This window comes from Pecten maximus, chromosome 5 (genome assembly GCF_902652985.1).
Source record: "Pecten maximus chromosome 5, xPecMax1.1, whole genome shotgun sequence".
NCBI lineage: Eukaryota > Metazoa > Mollusca > Bivalvia > Pectinida > Pectinidae > Pecten > Pecten maximus.
In genome coordinates this window covers 23,097,567-23,117,893 of record NC_047019.1, presented here as the reverse complement: position 1 = coordinate 23,117,893, position 20,327 = coordinate 23,097,567, and the positions used below count along the sequence as shown (strand labels likewise).

General features: G+C 34.9%; 1 protein-coding gene across 1 annotated transcript; it reads left to right on the top strand.

Annotated features, from left to right (window-relative positions):
• Window positions 1-6,259: 6,259 nt before the first annotated feature.
• On the top strand, window positions 6,260-19,504 carry LOC117327564 (E3 UFM1-protein ligase 1-like). The gene is made up of 16 exons (XM_033884622.1): window positions 6,260-6,344; window positions 7,534-7,806; window positions 8,763-8,877; window positions 10,759-10,889; window positions 11,261-11,319; window positions 11,749-11,895; window positions 12,199-12,374; window positions 12,866-13,036; window positions 13,297-13,438; window positions 14,906-15,155; window positions 15,342-15,508; window positions 15,790-15,920; window positions 16,687-16,767; window positions 17,093-17,184; window positions 17,525-17,736; window positions 18,980-19,504. The coding sequence occupies exons 1-16, from the start codon at window positions 6,268-6,270 to the stop codon at window positions 19,129-19,131; spliced, it is 2,376 nt and encodes a 791-aa protein (XP_033740513.1). The 5' UTR covers window positions 6,260-6,267; the 3' UTR covers window positions 19,132-19,504.
• The last annotated feature ends 823 nt before the right edge of the window (window positions 19,505-20,327 follow it).

The following is a 20,327-nucleotide window of genomic DNA, read 5'->3' as shown; positions in this document are numbered from 1 at the left end:
GTTTATGTATTGTCAGGTTTGTCGAAAAATGTTCGGTGTTTCGATATATGTGTGTTCTATCCACACGACGGTAGAGAATAATTGAAAACATACGACGAAGTGCCGACGCCATCTTATTTCGCGCTAACCTACTATTCTACCACAGCCTGACCCCTAATTCTAGATAACGGGTTCCGATCAAAGTACATGTGACTATTGTCGTTATTTTAACTATACGCGGTTGCTCTAGGGATTCTGCTGAACAGCATCCAAATCTACATCGATACAAAATCATGAGACAGCAGAAATACCTAATAAGACAGTTTTGTCTCCTTGCATAGCTTAATTACAGCGACAATACTAATGAAGCAATCCCATGACTTTCGTTGACTCTTTATTAGACCATATTAAAATAAAGATGTTCTGAATATTATGTTCGCTCTACGTGTGCAGGGACATATATAACTTAATCTTATTATATGTCCCTGATGTGTGGAACGTGTTATTGCATCTATTTAATGTATCCTTTCCATTATATCATAAGTTTACTGTAATTCTTACACTCCACTGCACTGTTTGATCATGTTAATCCATGAATGGGTTAGAGTTCTGTGAAATGGGATTTGTTAATAAGTGGTGTACTACCACACTTGTATATTATGAGCGGTATGAAGTATACATCATTTTAATTGCACGTCTGTGTTGGAACTTTCTATAATTGGTATGTCGCGCTGACATCACTCCATGTTGTCAGAATCTTGCCTGTGAGGGACCCATCGGTGAATCAAAACACGGACAGGTTCCAAATAGTTTAGTGTGTTTTTACGGTACCCTGATGTCAGCATGTCGTCCTCAGCGGTGAAACAGCCACCTTAGGCGACCATTGCCAAATTTCGCCAGAACAAATTCATTCGGAACGCTCGACGGAATCAAATTATCTCTTATTTTATAATAAATCTGGATGAGTTTAAAATGGGACCGGAAATAATTTTCCAAAAAATATCGCTAACAACACACTAGACAATCTTATCTCCTTCCGCGAAGTATTTGTTTGTGACAAAGTAATGTGAATCACGCTTTTTATATGTTTGAAGACATATGTTTAAGATAAATAAATTATAGAACACTGTAGAAACACAGTTAAAATCGTACACAATTTTATATCCCTGAGTATTCCGAAGTATTTTCTGTGCAATTACCCTTGCTTCCTGGTTTGTGCGAGGGGAGGTAACTCTTATACACTCTAGTTGATGTGACATTGGAAAGTCATTTCGAGCTCATGGGTTGGTAAAAATGGCCCCCGACCGTCGAATACTGTTTTTAGTCTCGGATTTTCGATTTGGAAATCGATAAATGAAATCTCCGACTGTTTTTACATTTGATACTTAAAATGAAAGTAGAATACTTCTGATTGGTTCGTCATTTCCAAGAAATACTAGGCCACACAAAAATGACCTTGCTGGTTGAGCTAGTTGTCAAAGTGAGTATGAGGCGAAACCTAACGTTAGCTTGTTTCCACAGCAGAGATTCCGATAGCAATAAGGAGGTTGCATGTTTTAAATCGATAGTGAAACGTTTGTGGGTGATTCTCCCGAAAAGGGATATTAAGGAAGGTTAAATTACGAAAAAAGAAAAGGATCAAATTTTATTACATTTTTGCCAGTGAAATATATAGAGAATACATGGTGATTGTCTTAAAATATAAGCTGTATTGTGGCGAGGGTAAAGAAAGACAAAAGTGGCGAGCCACTTTTGTCTTTCTGTCCCGAGCCAAAAATACAGCTTATATTTTAAGACACTCACCATGTATTCTATTTATCCTGTAACAATAAAAACAAAATCATCAAAAATAGTCATTTTAAAGTGAAACGGTGTCAAAAATGACAGAAATATGTTCGCCTTTTAAACGTAGTTTCACTTTGAAGTAGGTCAGTCGAACTGACGCACGCGCTAAGATTCCAAAATACAGCTGTTTTCCGTCAGCAAAAATATATACGGTGGGTGTATTCCGACAATGCGGTGGCAGTTGCAGGATAAAGAAATTTATCAAACTAATAAAACTTATATTTTCACTGCAGCGATGAGCAGTGAAAATATAAGATTTTGCAGTGAAAATATAAGTTTTCCGTTTTGACCAATCAGAGCGGAACTTTGTATTCACCTCGTTGAAACTTGCCGATGTTTTCCAACCGAAGCGGAGATAGATAAATTGGTTATTTTGCTGTATTTCTGAAATTTTCAGACTAGTTTTTGACAAAATACTCACTTGACGTTAGTTATTCATGCACAGGTTCTCCGATAACAGCAGAAAACGCTTAAATTGCGTAGATCAGTCCTTCCAAAATGGCGCCGTCAAGTTGACGTGGAGTAACGTCACAAAGAGATGACGTCATTACTAATTCCCGCACTTTTTGACGCTATTAATTTTTCGATGTTTTTAACTTTGTTTTTAAGTTTATGAAATGCAATAAAAAGACAATTGAATGGTTTCCCGTTAAATATAACATATATTTCACTCGTATGACAGAATATTTCGATATTTTTCACTGGTGCTTCGCACTCCACAGTCGTGAAAATATCGATATTCTGTCATACTCGTGAAATATATGTTATATTAAACGGGAAACCATTCAATATCCTCTATATATTTTACCATGTATGATTGTAAAGTAGGATACCCAAATGAGTTGGTGATAGCACGTGCCAAGCTTTCCGCGCGTGGATGACGTCATGATTATGACGTCATTATATCCATGTCATAACAATATGTCCTCTCCCGTTACGGTTTTGCATCACAATTATATAGGAAATACATAAACAATAAAAACTCTCCATTGATAGAAAAACAATTTAATTACAAGAAACACATTAAAAACAAGAATTTATGCATAATGTTTGTGAATAATATCTCCAACATGTGGAATTTCTTGTCGTTTTTGGTCAACACAACTTATAATTAAGAAAATTAATGCATTATCAACTATAACGGAACGGACACCCGTAACGGAACGGACAATTCCATGTGTTTTGTCACTCGATATACTTAATCACGTGGTCTTTATCATGTATGTAAGCGTGTATAAAAGTTACATGCGTTAAGTGTATAAATAGTGTATAATGCAATTCTATTACCGCTATAAATGTTATGAAACAATGGTTAACGGTGCGGACACATACAAAGTGTTACAAAGTAAAATCTGAACTTATCCAGTTCGATTGCAGACCACGGCAGCTATCTTCACTCAACACTGGGCGCCATTTTAAAAGAAAGGGTGTCCTCTAAAAGTTTAAAAGGCGCGATATTTCAATACTTATAAACGGCTTTAAAAATTCCGGAATTTTAGCCGTCGTAACGGTAGCGGACATACCACTCACGGACATCGTTTAAAACCATTTTTCTGTAAATTTATACACGTCTGGATTAATTATAGGGGTTTAAGACACAAACAACTGGATCTGGTTTAAACATATTGACCAATACAAGTTTCTTTTCTGTGCGATAACGGTACACAAAATCATGTATCATTTTGATATTAAGGGAATGGACATTTTACCGTTACGGATTTTTATAGTCATCCAACTTTTGCCATCCCGTAAATATTAGACAAGCCGTAACATTTTAACATATTTATAGAGTGTTTACCTTATTTTGTCAAACTTGTAATTTTCCTTAATGAATTTTAATTGTTTTAATCACATATTGACCGTGACAAATCAAGGACAAAACTCCCTTTTCGGGAGAATCACCCTTGTACAAAGTATATCGTCGGAACAGATGAGGTAGGCCTATTGATTGGGACCAAATTAAATTTCTGAGACGAGTTTCTTCTAACGAAATTTGTCAAATATACACGGAGAGAAAAAGGACCTGGGAGAAATCTTATACGTAGGGAAATCAAGAAACAAGATGGACATCACGGATTAAACTTAATCACATCGTCGGAAACCCACGGTTGATTGCACTACGCTTCGCTTCACTTATCACGTGGTAAGTGTAACGTAGCGTAGTGCAATCAACCGTGTGTTTCTGACGATGACTTAATCATATATTCAACGATCATCACAACTTTAACACAACCACAGCCATTATAAAGTAAATAAAATTCCTTGAAATGACATAGGATAATCATCAGTAAAACATTCAGGAATGCACTTAAAAACAATTAAAATGTCTTATTTCCTGCCATTTCAGATTTATATACTAGAACTTACTTTTCTCCTGTATTTCGATACCTCATGCACAACACCTATTAGTGGCCTTGTCACTTTGATTTTGTTCTTCGCCAGATCTTTTCGGTTCAAGGTTTGGGAACCTAACTGGTACATTACTATTATTTTTTCCCCTGTTATTGAATAACAACTTAAATATTAGACCGGACGTTAGACCGGACGTTCATTGGAGGAATGGTACATTCAGATTCACATTCTTTGTCCTCCTGTAAAAGACACATCGGATAGTGGACATTACATTGGTATACATTGTTGATTGTAGTCTCGACCAACCACACTCTAGATAAAAAAGAAGTATAACATATGCCAAGTAGTCAATCTAATTAAAATATAGATGGTCATTCTCATTACGTTAACTTAGTGAGAATGACCATCTTTATTTTAATTAGATTGCCAAGTAGTCGGCACTCTTTCAACATTGAAATGCAGATTCGGAGGTCTTTGCCTTTCAGCTTTAAGCTAGTGGCACAAAATCTGCATACTTTCAATATTAAGGTTCTGTCCCGCAGATGTCGCACAAAGAATATTTTTCAAATAGACTACAAGATGTATATAATTTTCGCAACCTTTCAAGTACATCGTCTTGTCGCCGATTTTCTTCACGTAAAAAAATAACCTTTGTTCTATGTAATGCAAAGAACATTGTCAATCAGTACTTAATGAAGGAGTCTTCCCAATTTGAAAGTTCTTTTTGTAGGGCAAACATAAGAAATGACGAGTACGACTGGTTCGCACGGTCATCTGTAACTGGTATATAAAATAACAGACGATGTATTTTGGAATCAATTAGGAATAATGCCTAATACACAACACAAATTGGCATGTATTATGGTGGAAATTGATGTCGGTGTAAAATTGGTGTCATTATTTTATTTAATGGTCCGTCCTAAAATGCATATCATTATTAAGCTTACACACCGGTGCTCCAAAATTCATGATATTGTCACAGATATTTAGGAATGGGGATCGCCCTTCCTTTCAATGCATTCTGTAAACGTCGGATATGTCGTGCATTATTTCATAGTCTCTTTACTTGCATATTAACTGATATCTAATTATCATTAAATCATTTTCTCCTGTTACATGCATTGAGCTATGCATTATTATGTTGATGGCGTTATGTTTTTATATTAATTGTATAAGGGAATCGTATAAGGGAGGTTCGCCTTTTCAGTTCCCCTTTTTTGATAATTATGCTGATATGCATCGACCTGTAGTTCTGCCCTACTTCAGATATAGCTAAAGGGTCTCTGGCTATTTTTTTTTCTGACATGGCGTCCGTCATAAGCTTTTCACAATGTAATCCTCTAACATTGTTGAAGTAGTTACGCCCTAGACTCCATAATTCAGCACTGCGTACCAAAGCGTTCACAATTAAAGAGTTTTCATTGGAATATATTGCAATGCTAATCGGTTTTTGAAAGTACGTTAAAAAATAAGCGGATTCCCGTTTTGAAAAACAACAACAACAAAAACCCCCCAAAAAAACAAAACAAAAACAAAAAAAACCGTCGAGTTAGCGATATTCTCTTATTTTTAAAAATAATAATTGCAAAATAAGAAATTCTACGCGTTTCTTTGGAGCCACCAATCCTATAGCGATAAATCAAATCAGAGACATATATATGTCTCTGATCAAATGGATATGTTTTTAAAATTTCATTAAAAGTGGCGTCTGCGCATCAATTAAATCATAATCTGACTGTGTCTGGAAATAAATTGTTATGTAAGCAATATTTTTTGTTACAGTGTATATTTGGTTCCATTGCAGGCATGTTTTTCTCTCCTATTGTCGTCTTGGAAATGTTCATGTTAAAATCTCAATACTTTTATGTATCTGTATGAGGCTGTAGTTAGGCTTTTGTATGCAGTGGCGTGGTATTTATTTTAATGAGTGCATCATATAATTGAATGACAATCACAGTGCATTACAGTGCAGTGATTGCCCAATATTTGAACTCCAAAAATCGATGCCTCACCAGGTACTCTTTCCTAACGTCAACACAATTCCGCAGAGTTATCTGCCCCCATTGGAACTCTTTTACGAAAAGTGTCAACATGGCAGACTTGTGGCAAGAAGTGAAACGTCTACAAGCAGATTTCCAGCGAGCGCAGCTAACAAGTGCAAAACAGAAGTATGAAATGGTTACATAAAGAAAACATAATGATTACTTTTACCGCTTATTTAATGTCAATACATATAATGTTGTTGTTTGTGAATAATTACATAAATTATGTCGCCCACTCAGGAAGAACAAAAATGCTGGTGAGCTGTCATTTATTTTATTACGTACGAATTAGGCCTATTACGAACATTGATCGATAGAAAGGCTTAAATATCATTAAATGTGTGACTAAAATAAACTTAAACAGAAGTTGGATACATGTCTGAAATAATTTAAGAAATCAAGAAGCAGTAAAATAATTGCCTGGTGTAACTTAACCAGAGAAGTGTTGCGCAACGTTGTGAAAATGTAAATTTAGCCCGAGTTTTCTCTGGTCCTGACACCATGTCTGTGTAGGACCAACGCGCCCTACTATATGAAAATCAAGTGATTCTTCTTGAGGGTACATATAAAATAAAATCGGGCGTAAGGCACTGACATAACACTTACCTTACATACATAGATAAATGAAATATTATTTACACCAAAACACCCATTTAGTCCCATATCAGTGTATCTATTCCGTTAGTATAGACACTCGCTTGACCTGCCATTGTGTAAGTGACAGTGCAATGAATGCAATGGATCAAAAAGACTGAATTTCATTTATTCTTCAGCCTAGTCCGAATGATTCTATCAGCTTAATATACAGTATTTTAAAGTGGATATATATACATATTGCCTAAAACACATATCAACAATATTAATGGGTCTAAAGAAGTAACAGGTAGAACAACCAACAATATATAAACATTTTTATATGTCTCTGCTTCACCAAATGAGACTCCTTCACCTTATGACACTTAGAACATTCTGGTAACCTCTCGTATTTTATTATGGCAACTAGCTTTATATAGCTTATATATAATTACATTCAGACACATCATTTGACTCTCAAGTGTATTGTTAAAGAACAGGGAAAACACTTTCCTGCCAAGTGCCCTGATAGGAATCAAACCTGGGTCTCTAGTATAATAATCCTTGGCACTACCAGTACCTGCTGAGCTGAAGAAGCATGCTGTGTCAGCTTAGTGACAGAGACCATATTCAACACTATGTACAAGCCACACTGACCAATTCCTTTTGCAGTATAATATCTTAATCTGTTAACCATTTAGTTGTTTTTCTCTCGCTTTACCCTAATATAATTGTGTTACAGACTATCAGAAAGAAATGTTGTTGAGATTGTAAACAAATTGGTGGAGTTGAAGTTAATTGAAGTGATATATACCATCGATGGCAAAGAATACCTCACCCCTCAGGAGCTGGCTAAAGAAATCAAGGATGAAGTTATGGTTCATGGTGGAAGAATTAATTTGGTGGAACTACAGCAAATCCTGAATGTTGACTTCAGACATGTGGAAAGTCAGGTCAATGAGATGATCAAACATGACCATAATTTGTTGACGGTCCTTGGTCAGCTTATTTCCAGGTACAGTGCATTACTCTTATATATTTATCAGAGACAATTAAGTGAATCATAATGTAGAACATACATTCTGTACCATTAGTGTAATAAAAGTATAATCCTAGACTTAATCAAAATTATAAAATTTATTATGTATGTTTGATTTTGATGCCTCCTCATGAAATGGGGGTAGGGGGACATAGTGTTACCCATGTCGCTCACCGTCCTGTCCCAATGAAATATAACTACATTTGTAGCTATAATCTCAGGAACTCCTGATGTGATCCTCACCAAACTGTATTTTGGGGATGTCGATGTCAAGTGGCAGTGGGGGCTTTTATGTCTTACAGACATTTTTAGTTAATTATATGTTAGTGCCTATTGCCTTTAACAACCTCCCAAATAGCATAGATCATATATATAGATATATACATACTATAACAAATTACACCATCAATAATAAGTATTCAGTATACTATATAGGATTTTATAAGTGCTTTTAGAGCACATTCACTATGTCTTCTTAATGATGTAAGCACAAATAAAGTGTTTTTTTTGTGTGTGTGAAATGAAAAAAATCAAACATTTTAAACCATAGGTGTACTTTTTAACAGAGATATTATGATGAATTACCCTCTTACCATACCCAGTACTTTATTTTGCACTTTATTCAATCTTGTGAAATTGAAAATAAACATTTTTATCTTCATTAATATTAAATATTTGTAACTATAGAAAGGAAATGAGTGTAGCTGTATGTTCCATCTACATTTCAATCCAGAGATTACTTTTGCTATTATTTGTAACTGAACAACAATATAGTATGTGATAGTTTGAATATTATAAGATCCAGTGGAATAGTCTTCAGCAACTAACTCAATGTACATGTATATATAGCAATGTGAAGTTTTAGCTTACATCTGTACTTTCTGCAAGTAATTTAAGCATTTGAATAAAGAAAACATTGTTTTTGATTGTAGAAGTTACCTCGACAACCTAGCTGAGGAAGTAAATGACAAACTCCAGGACCAGGGTCATGTGACTATAGCAGAACTGACGACCTTGTATGACCTTCCTGCTGATTTCCTGTCAGAGGTTGGTGGTTTAATATATTAGCATAGATAATATACTAAAGTTTTATGTGGGTACCAGGCATACACGGATGAAATTTTAACCGATGACAGAGTGGTTCCCTAATTTTCAATTATACCATTATCACATTCCATAACAAATATTTATTAGGGCCCCGCATCGAGAGATGCGGGTGCCCTATAGTAATCAGGTTGTCCGTCCGTCCGTCTGTCTGTAAGTCCGTCTGTCCGTTTTTTTTCTTCTGCACAAAAATGATTGAAGGAGATAAAGGATTTGTATCAAATTGGAACTGATGATTCCTCATGCATCCTAGATCAGATGTGTAGTATTTCATGCAAATCGGATTCAAAATGGCTGTTAGGCGGCCATATTGGATTTTAACACTAACATGAAAATACTGGATCTTTGTTGTTTTTAACTGTTCACTATTCGATTATGCAAAATTGTCAAGAAATAAACCAAGAGTTAACTGACAGAATGATCAAACTCATAGTTCAAGGTCACAAGTTCAAAGGTCAACGGTCAAGGTCATCCTGGGTCGGCTTCAAAATGCCAGGTAATCGACCCTTTTGGATTTTAGCAGTCAAAACAATTTTGACATTTTCTTATCAATGAATGATCTTGTTCTCAATTGGAAACTTTGATTGCTTCAACAATTTAAATTCGTTTGAAGGATTTAAAAGGTCTAAAATTGTCATTTACTTTTTTTTTTAGAAAAGGAATGTAATCCTATCATTATTCAAAAGGCTTTATTCAGCACAAATCATCTAATAACATGAAATGTTTGTGCTTACTTAGTTTTCCGACGTGATATCACCATCAACTGCTCCTATACTAATAACCTAAGTTGAATATAATATTATATAACTTATTGAAGTTTGTACTTATAACCTGGTTAATCTTATAACCTGATTGATTTTAATTTGTAGCAATAACCAGGTTAACTGTAATTTTGTTTAATAAATAACCTGGTTTATTAGGGCCCCGTATCGAAGATGTGGTGCCCTATAGTAATCAGGTTGTCTGTCTGTCTGTCCGTCCGTCTGTCAGTTTTTTTCTTTTGCGCCAAATTATTGACAAGAGTTGAAGGATTTCGGTGAAAATTGGTACCACTTACAAAACCGTCTGTTGCCATGGTAACAAATGGAGGTTTCTGATTGGTTGAAATTTCTATATTGTTCGATTTCGGTGAAAATTGGTACATAGTGGTTTTTAGGGAAGCCAAACACAATGGTACCACTTATGAAACCGTCTGTTGCCATGGTAACAAATGGAGGTTTCTGATTGGTTGAAATTATTGGGAATTTTCGAGTTGATTTTGGGAAAAAATCAGGCTAAAATGCATTGAGAATGGGGTCGTTTGGCGCACCCAGTTATATAGGCAGGAAAAACACTGACAATAATTATTACATTTACCCTGAAGGGTCAGACACATAGCGGGGCCCTTTCTGACGTGTCAGTGTTCTAGTTTCCCTTGAGCCAGGCAATTTATAATTTCATTTCCTTTTCCTTTCAGTATACATAAATGTCATGAATAGAGATGCTTTAATTCTTCTGGTTGATGTATATCTGCTTGTCAGAACAAAGAATAATAAACTTACTAGTACTATAATGTTTAACTTACAACAACTGGGAAACAAGTTATATCAACATATTCCCAAGTGAAAACATATGAGGCGTTTATTGTGGAAGGAAACGAGAAGATTAGGAATCACTTGAAAGTAAATATGTAACTGTTTAAACTGCATTATACATCTGCAATAAACTTTTTCACATCAGAATTTTGAAATTGTTGTGAAAGGAATGTTCAAAATCATAAATAACAAATTCTGCTTTTTGTTTGTCTTATCTCTACAGTGACTGTCAATTTATTCATGTTTACAGCATATACATGAACGAATGGGGAAAATCATTAAAGGGAAAGTGGATACACATGACCCAGATGTCATTTTCACAGATGCCTTCATCACAAGAATGAAAGCTCACATCAGGGGAGCGTTCAGTGCCATTACAAGGTTGGCTGTAGTTTTTGCTGAATTGTTATCAATTAAGATATTTTTTCCTTTGATTTTATTTATTTTGGATGGTACAAGGTAGAGGTTGTTTTATAGTGTCAAAACACCGACCAGGGATATTGTCTCCTAACTTACCTTACTTCAAATGATGAAATAAAAATAACCTAGTAATTAATATCATGTATATTTAATCTCCATTACAAGTAGAATGTCTTTAGTTCATGAGATGTTGGGGAGACATTTGCATCAAATTAAATGTGAATAATAGTAAAATGATATACAATGTATTTATAATGACAGTGTGATGATACATACACTTAAAACACTTGATCATTCTGTTAACACTTATTAACAATGACATGATATTGTAGGCCTACTACAGTTGGTACTGTACTACACAGATATGGATTTCAGGACAGACTTTTCTTCAGTGAGTATCTTTATCTTAGTGGTGGATTTCTTGCTTCTTGTTGATTGGAATTATTATTGTCCTCAATTGCATAGTTATATACCATGTTATAAAATATCAAAATATTTATAAAGACATCATAAATATGTTGGTAATTGACAATGAAATCAAAAGAGAATTACAAAGTACATGCTTTTTTTTTCCAGACAGAACTTATAAAATCAGGTCAGAGATTTACTTGATCCCAAATTTTAGCGATAAAAATAATGTAATACTTCTTCAGTCGTTTTCTTTCTGCATCTTGGTGCTTTTATTTTGTGAAAAGGGTACCAATCTGAAAATGGTGTAACCATATATCACAACATCACTTATATCATGGGACAGATTGATTTTGTGTGTCTGTTAGTTTGAGATACCAGTAAGTAATAGAAATAATGGCGTTTCATGCAGCTATCATGGAAGAGCTGGTTAAAACAGGACGACTGGCAGGAACTGTGAGTGGGGTCAGACAGGAAAATGCTGCCTACATCCCTGATATCTATACAAAGACACAGAACCAATGGGTTGATGCATTCTACAAACAAAATGGCTATTTAGGTAAGAAATATGACACTGGAAAAATAGTTGACTGATGATGAATAATTGGCAACAGTATGCCATATTTACTCTAAAAAAACTCTCCCTAGTGATTTAAGTTCAGTATTAAAATCAGGGGAGGGCATATTTGTGAACCAATGTTAGCTTACTGTTTTAAAATTGTTGATTCAGCTAAATGAAGAAGGGATTTGCAGGGTAGGTATTCTCATTTCATCTAATTATATAAGTACCATGATTTCATTCATGTTTGCTTGACATTTATTTATTTATTTATATTTCAAATTAATTTTCTGTTCTCCGTAGAATATGATTCCTTGTCTCGTCTTGGAATCTCAGACCCAAAAGGATTCATCAAGAAAAGGTTCAAGTCTGAGCCTCTGACATATCTAAGCACCTGCTGTGCTGGAGTTGGAATCAAGGAACAGATTGAGGCTAGTGTAGAGGAAGCTCTCCAGGACAATTCCTGGGTCAACATCATGGTATGTTGTACATCAATATGAGGTCTTGAGATACTCCCAGAGTTATGTATCACACTTTATGATACTCCAACAATGTCAGAGGTTCAACATAGGGAGAAACATTTGACATGCAATTTGGTGGAATAAAACCTCCCATACATAAAGGAGTAACTTTATGACAAATGTGTATTCGATACTGGTATTGCAAAAAGTTAGCTTATAAACTCATCATTATATTAAGAATAAGCTTTTTGATAAAATAAGAAAAAGAAATGGTCACTAGTATCTAAGAGGTTCTACAGGGAATGCATAACTTTATAGCCAAGTCTTAATATTTAATCACATTAGCTGTATGTAATGAAAGTCTTAACCAAGTGTCTTAGAAACAAGTTTTATTACTGTGTCAGCTACCAAATTGTATATCTTTCATTAGGCATATGCAGAATATTTCATACTGATTTAACTTTCATATCAAAATATGAAATTTGTAAAAAAGGATATCTTTGTTTCAGCCCCTGCTTCCATCCATATTTAGTGAGAAAGATGCTAACCAGCTTTTGACAGAGTGTACCAAACGGTTCCAGTTGGCTGTGGTCAGCTGTGACACCATAGTATCAAGTCAGCAATTTATCACAGGCTTTGCTGAACACTTCAAGGATATTGTGGCTTCTAGAGCTGAAAAGGTTGGAATATATTGTCACTTCTACAATAAGAGAATATTAGATGATAATAGTCTTTACATACATAGTACCTGGCTTCCTTGATGAAGCTGAGACATATATTTATCCCGATTATTCAGGTTGTTTGAAGAGAGATAGCCTTCATTGAAATCTTGCCACTTTATGTGCTTAATTTTCGGTAACATAATTGAAGTCTTTTTGCATACATTCATTTTAAGCATGCTTACAGTAAAATTTTCCAAATGGACCCTTTTGTTTTGTAGGAATCAAGAAACAATCCCAATGTCTTCAAACAGACTGGTGATTCCCAGACTGGTAAAAAGTCTTCAACCAAACTGTCTGGCATGGACGATGGAGGAACTGGCCGTGAGGAGAGGAAAGATCAGAGGAAGAAGAAAGCACAAAGTAATTATACTCTCTTGGTTCCTTACATAATGGCCCAAAGAAGTTCTATATTGGACTAGACTTATCTTATCTAAAGTTTTATATAAAAGGACCAGACTTATAGCCAATTGATTATCATCTCACCTGGCCCAAAGGGCAAGGTTAGCTTACCTATGCTGTACTTTTGTGTCATTTATCTGTCCATCAACAATTTCTTCAAATGACTTCTTATCAACTGCTGATTGGATTTATCCTTACTTGACTAGAAGCACCCTAGATGGTGGAGATTCAAAATTGTACAAATGTTGGGGCTGGACCAAGGTGACCTCTCCTATGTCCATCAACAATTTCTTCAAATGCCTCCTTTTTAACTGCTCTTTGGAATTTAACCTTACCTGACTAGTAGAGAGCTGAGGAATGAGGCCAAAAGGGGCAATTTGGCTATATTGTCTGAAAACTAAATGTTACTAGTATTTAAAGGAAAGTTTTAAAAGCAATGTTTATGCATGGTACATACTGATAGGCAGGAAATGTTTGTAATGTAACTTATTATATATATATATATGAGAGTGTTTTCCATAATCACTTAAATATCCAGGTGAGTAATACATACCTTCTGGGCCTCTAGTATTAATGTTACTAATATTTGGGTAAAAAGTCTTGTCTTTTTACATTGATTTAACAGACTAGTGACAAGTTTGGATATGGGTTTGATGAATCCAAGTTCGAAGCTACTTCCCAAAACAGAATTATTTGGCTGTTACGTTCAATATCATTACTCCAGCTATTGTATTCAATGTCCAACAAAACTTCACTGGTATGTTTGCATGCAGCATACTTTGTACAATTTCATGGTTATATTTGTATATTTAAAGCACCATTGTGGATGCCTTATTCAAGCTTTATTAAATGCCATGTGATAAAAATAACAATTATGCAAAAGGTACCAATATAAGATTTTTCCTTTGCGAACCGGTATGATTTATACCAGAAATATTGGTTTGTAGTGCTCAGTATTTTTGGAGTGGGATGACTGATTTGCCCGTTGTCATTATAATGGGACTGTGTGGGATGTCTGATGGGTGTCTCCAGCAGCATGTTTCAGTGGGGTAACACTATACTTTTGACATTAATTTTGTGCTGTCACAAGGAGATGAACATATTGTAGCTCCCAAAACAGGCATACTCGCATCATGCATGCATATGGCACAAGGTGGAGGACATCCTTAAATGACCATAGCTGTTGATTGGACATTGAACACAAATCAAAACTAACCAATTAACTGTATAGCTTTCATGTACAGAAAAAAACTAACTTGTTTAAGATGAAAATATAGAAGATTTCCTTTGACCATTTATCAACAGATCTAAACTAAAAATCTTTAATTACACCTTGAATTTCATTGTATGGCAATGAAAAATATGGTGTTCAAGAAGAATGAAGTTGATTGTTAGAGGGAGTATGTTTAAGTGAGTATACTATTGTAGGTAGCAACAAGAGTGGAGGAGGAACACAGGGTCGGGAAGTGAAAACCAAGTCACTGAAGAAGAAAGGGGCTAGAGGACGAGGAGACACACATGAAGATTCTGATGATGATGACACGATGGGAGGGAAAGGGAAACAGATAGAATCTTCTTTTATGTCTATAGAGGAAATGGAAGATGTTTTACGAAAACAGACAGAACTACGGGACTGTCCAGACGAGTTCCTCACAGAGATTGCTCGACACCTTCATAGGTAAATATACTACATTCTTTGTTTGCTAAATTACACCCCACTACAAAGTGGTCAATAGTGGTAAACGTTGTAGGGTCTTCTCAGCTGCCCTGAATCCAGACAAGGGATTTTTTCACCATGTGTATCTCCTGTCATTGTGCTCTATATTGTGTTTTTTAAACTTACGCAAGTCATTTCATTTTTCAGACCATTAACAAAGCAGTTTCATGAGCTGGCAAAGTCTATATTTCTCTCACAGTCTGGATCAGGATCTGGAGCCAGTCGTAAAAAGACACACGGAGAATTACAGGAGAAACTGTCTGGACTTTGGACTAACTGTAAACTGTTTGAGAAAGGAATAATTCTTTTTCAAGGTGATCAGCTGATTAAATCGTGCACAATAGTGGGGTATATTAGGCCACAGTTGTGATCATATCTTTATTAATGGGAACTTTGAATTTTAGAGTTATTTCCCTTGGATAAGAAATCTCTAAGCCATTAACTTGAACTCTACTTCAAGTTCAAATACTATTCACAAAATAAGTTGTATGGGCTGTATGTTTATAACTCTTTCAGAATGGATTTTATGGTTAGGTTGCATGTAGCCTTTAATATAGTTACAACAATAATCAAAGTACACTGTATTATTTTGTAGATGAGGGCCAGGCACAACTTATTAAACACTTACTAAAGACACTCTGCAGTGACATAGCCAATATGGTGATCAACTCTTTTGCCACTGATCACATGGTATCCGTACTGGAGGAAACAGAAATAACCCCTGATGTGAGAAACACCTTCTTATTTACTGCATAACAGGAACTTTTAGAGGGGTTTTAATTTGGCGGGTCCGTATATAGATCGCCAAAATTTAACTCGTCATTTTAACACTGCTAATTAAAAAGACGGGAAAATTTCACTTTGGCCAATAGTTTCCGTTCCGACTGTCATTTACCTCCGATAACTCCCGAGAGTAATGAGTGGTGTGTAATATTGGTTGTTGCCTGGCAACTGTCGGCCAAAATGCTGGTTGGTACATATGAGTATCTACATGTATGTGTTCGTCTGATGATTTTTGGTAATAGTTTCCGGTTTTGAAACAGAGGATCGATATTACACAACACACTTAATCAACATGGAAAGGATGTATGTACTTAGCATAATTATCTAAATATACCCATAAGTAATATATATACTCAAAGCAAAACCCTAGATTTAAGGAAAATAGCTAAATTTTACCCGCCAAAATTTAACTTTTAGTTTTCATGACCAAATCGCCAAATTTTATGAATGCTAAAATTTCCCTTTATACGGTAGATTATTTTTCTGCAAACCTTTAATGCTTGTTCTGCATATTTATGTCTATTGTAAAATAAATTCTATGTTATGATGTGTGATACAGCCCAACATCCTTTCCTTTTTATATAAAAGTATTTCTTGTAACTTTTCACTTAGAAATATTTAATATATATTTCATTTAGCAAATGGTATAGCAATACATAATTTCCATATGGGTGTATGGCTACAAGAATCATGTGTCTCTATTTTCTAGGGCCGAGCTAAATTAATCAGCAAAATGCCAGAAAGTGTACAACCCCCGCTAACGAAGCTGCACGCTTCCTTAAATGGAAAAGTAAGTTTCTGCTGTCTAATCCTATTGTAGAACAGCTGTTATGTCATTACTGGAATAATTTCCACAGATTTTCATCCGTCTTTCATTGTTTTTATCAGATTGCTGCATGCCCTAGTTTAAGAACATTTATTTCATTGATTGCTGCCATGCATTTATGTACATGTATATAATGATTAAAGCTAATATGTAACTGACAACCTGTCAGATATCTCCAGTTCACAAAAGTCTATCTACTGTCATCTATGCCTGCAAATATAGGATCTACAAATCCATCCCAGTCCAAGTTCACATATAACCAAACAAATCTTCTATTCTAATCTTACAGTGTCTTGAAGACTTCTTTTCGCTCCTTGAGAAACTCTGTGGACCAGAAAATTTAAGTATTATTCTCAAGAAACCAGACAAAAGGAAGGAAAGGTATGATATTATTATCACTGTTGGGTATATGGAGAGAGTTGATTCAATAAGAGCTATGCCCACGTTAATGATATCGGGTGGATAGAGGTCCATTGATATGTCACCACTCTCTTTGAAGTGATTTAAGAATCTAGATGACCTCATCACTAATGATTTTTAAAATAAATTGTCACACATTCAACACATTACTAAACTAACTTAGTCTCGCTCTGATATAATTTTAAAATATTTGTAAGCTATCTCATCTCTACATTGACAGAAACATATCTGGTTGCAGACAATTAATGATTTGAAGTACAATTATATTAACCCTATATTTTTAATATTTCTGGTGTTATAGACAACTTGTGTTTAACCACCGCCAAGTATTGCTGGAGCAGATGAACGAGGAGTCGGATCCTGCCATGGCCCTCCATTTGGCTGCTGTCCTACTCTTCCAGACCTACACACAATGTCTGATTCATGCTCCTGGCAAATCTGTGCCCCAGATCATTGTCTTCCTCAAAGAGCACATGGACACAGAACAACATAAAGTATTGGTCACGCTTCAAGGTATGTATGGAGAGTACTGATTTTTCCTAGCTACTGTAAATGTTACTGGGTGGACTGATGTATCATGCAGACCTTTTTATGTAAAGATCTTTTTTTTGACCGTATTTATTAAACAAACCATGATTAAATATGGCATTGTAACACACATGAAGATGAATTCAGGAATTGATTTTACATGCTCAGATAGGTGATTTGCTACATTTCGGAATCAGTCAGATGCACACGTGTTAATACCATTAGTCTTTAAATGATCATTGCTTAACAAGCCATATACATGTATATAGTTTGTCTTTATATTAAGTTTGGCAGTCTCATATCAGTACTACTGAGGGAACTGTAGGGGTGTACTTTATTCTGTCTGTCATTTTCGGACCATATCATGTACAGTATTCCTATGCTTACAGTTACTAAATATTGAATATGCATGCATGTCTTATACAGTGTTATAGTCTGTAATCAACCATGGGTTAATTTAACCATCTTGACAATGTGTAGGTTATATTTGAGTCTTGTGTCACACTTTATACAGTGTTATGGCTGGATGTTCACTATGAGCTAGGTTTTTTTATGGTACATCTAATGATAGTTTATCATTTATAATTGCCTGGTTCCTCATGGGATGTCCTTGTGTTACACTATACATATACAGAGTTATGACCCTTTATGGCCCTATCTAACTAAACTTTATCTGAAGGCTGGCCACCTGGTATTATTGGTTGTTTTTCTATCCAAATATAATGCAGTACTTTGTGGTTTTATGAATTACAAATATGTACATGTATATTAAAATGCTCAAGTTTTGATAGGGGTCTCGGCCTCAGTAACAAAGACCACCTGATATGTTTGTGTGGGTCAGATAACTAAAATCTTCGCAAGGAAAAAACCAGGGTTGGAAGGCTTAGGTAAATTCCTGGAGTAATTACATTTGGAATTTACTTTATGTTTTAAACAAACTCCTAACTTAACTAATATTTCACTAGTAAGGTTCAATTTAACTCCAAAATTCACTAAGATTTTACTATTTTTTTCCAAAAGCAACCAAAATACTTCAGCTTGATAGTAAACAAACATCCAGTTATAGTGTGGGGGTATTGGTTGCTTTTTGGAAAAAAGTATTGAAATTTTAGTGAATTTTGGACTTTACTTTAAACTTACTGGTGCTATACTTACAAGCTAAGCGTGATGGGCGAAGCATATAATTACCTGTAATTCTTGTCATTGGTTGTGGTTAATTGTTTTTCAGATTTAGTGGTAAAACATTTGAAACTGCAAGGTGAAGATACAGAAGAAGAAAAAGCAAAATTAACTACTGAAATGAAAGAACTCCTCCCAAAAGTAAAGGATATTGCTTCTAAGACAAAGAAAACAACTGCACAGAGTGATACAACCTCATAAAAAAAACCCAAAAACGAGTTACTGACTAATGGATATTATCAGGTATTTGTGCATAATTAACAAAGAACACATTGTGAAGTATAAATCAGGACTGGAGCACTATGGTATTAACGGAGACCTGAAGTATAAATCAGGACTGGAGCACTATGGTATTAACGGAGACCTGAAAGTGATAAACTACTTCTAGATCTTAACAAACATTAAATCTTGATTTCTATTTATTTACTTATGTGGAGGTAATCTTCTTAAGTTGCATTTTCGTGATTTTCAAATTTGTACACTTCTGAATGTGTAATATATGGTATATTGCAATACCATATGCAAACATAATGGTTGATTTGGTAATAAAATCTATTTTGTCTAAAGGAAAAAAGAGTTTTGAAATTATCATTTTAGCAATTTTTTTCAATCAGAAGAACAACAAATACTTTAGCCACAGAATCCACTGTTTATTGTATCTTAAATACTTCTGTTTAATTTATGCTTATGGAACAAATTCCGGAAAATCCTTGTAACATAAACAAAACTATGCATAGTTTAGACATCTAGGTCCTCATATCAGTCTCTGAAACATTGCTCATGAAAATCACAACTTCTATGTACATGTACCACAGAATGTAGACAGAAGTGTCTTATCACGAATTATTTGACACTGAAGAAGCAGTTCACAGTAGAACAATTGGTTGGCATTTTTTATTGGTGGGGTACTTTTTTGAAAGTTAGTTATTTTTTACTCTAATTGTGATACAATGTATTTGTAAACAATAAATAGCAACCAGGTTCTATGATAATGGGCTTTACTGTATAATTTAGGATATTCACATAACTTGCAACAGGTTTTCTTGCACAGTATTAATCAACATATTTCTGTGTGTTAATTGTTCTGAAGAATATAATTCTTGATATCATGGTTAAGAAGCTTTCTAAGATTTTTGTTTTTTTAATCATTTTATCAAGAAACACATTTCACAAATTGTAATATTTTTATGACAAACATAGTTAGTATGTTAGTTTGGGCTATCATGATGAGATAGTCCTTACTAGAGACAGGGTCATGTCCTTACTAGAGACAGGGTCATGTCCTTACTAGAGACAGGGTCATGTCCTTACTAGAGACAGGGTCATGTCCTTACTAGAGACAGGGTCATGTCCTTACTAGAGACAGGGTCATGTCCTTACTAGAGACAGGGTCATGT

Excerpts from the sequence above, each read along its gene's own strand:
- LOC117327564 (XM_033884622.1), top strand. The coding sequence starts at position 6,268 with ATGGCAGACTTGTGGCAAGAAGTGAAACGTCTACAAGCAGATTTCCAG. Across the intron at positions 7,807-8,762 it reads CTTGGTCAGCTTATTTCCAG|AAGTTACCTCGACAACCTAG; the intron begins GTACAGTGCATT and ends TTTTGATTGTAG. Across the intron at positions 12,375-12,865 it reads ATTCCTGGGTCAACATCATG|CCCCTGCTTCCATCCATATT; the intron begins GTATGTTGTACA and ends TCTTTGTTTCAG.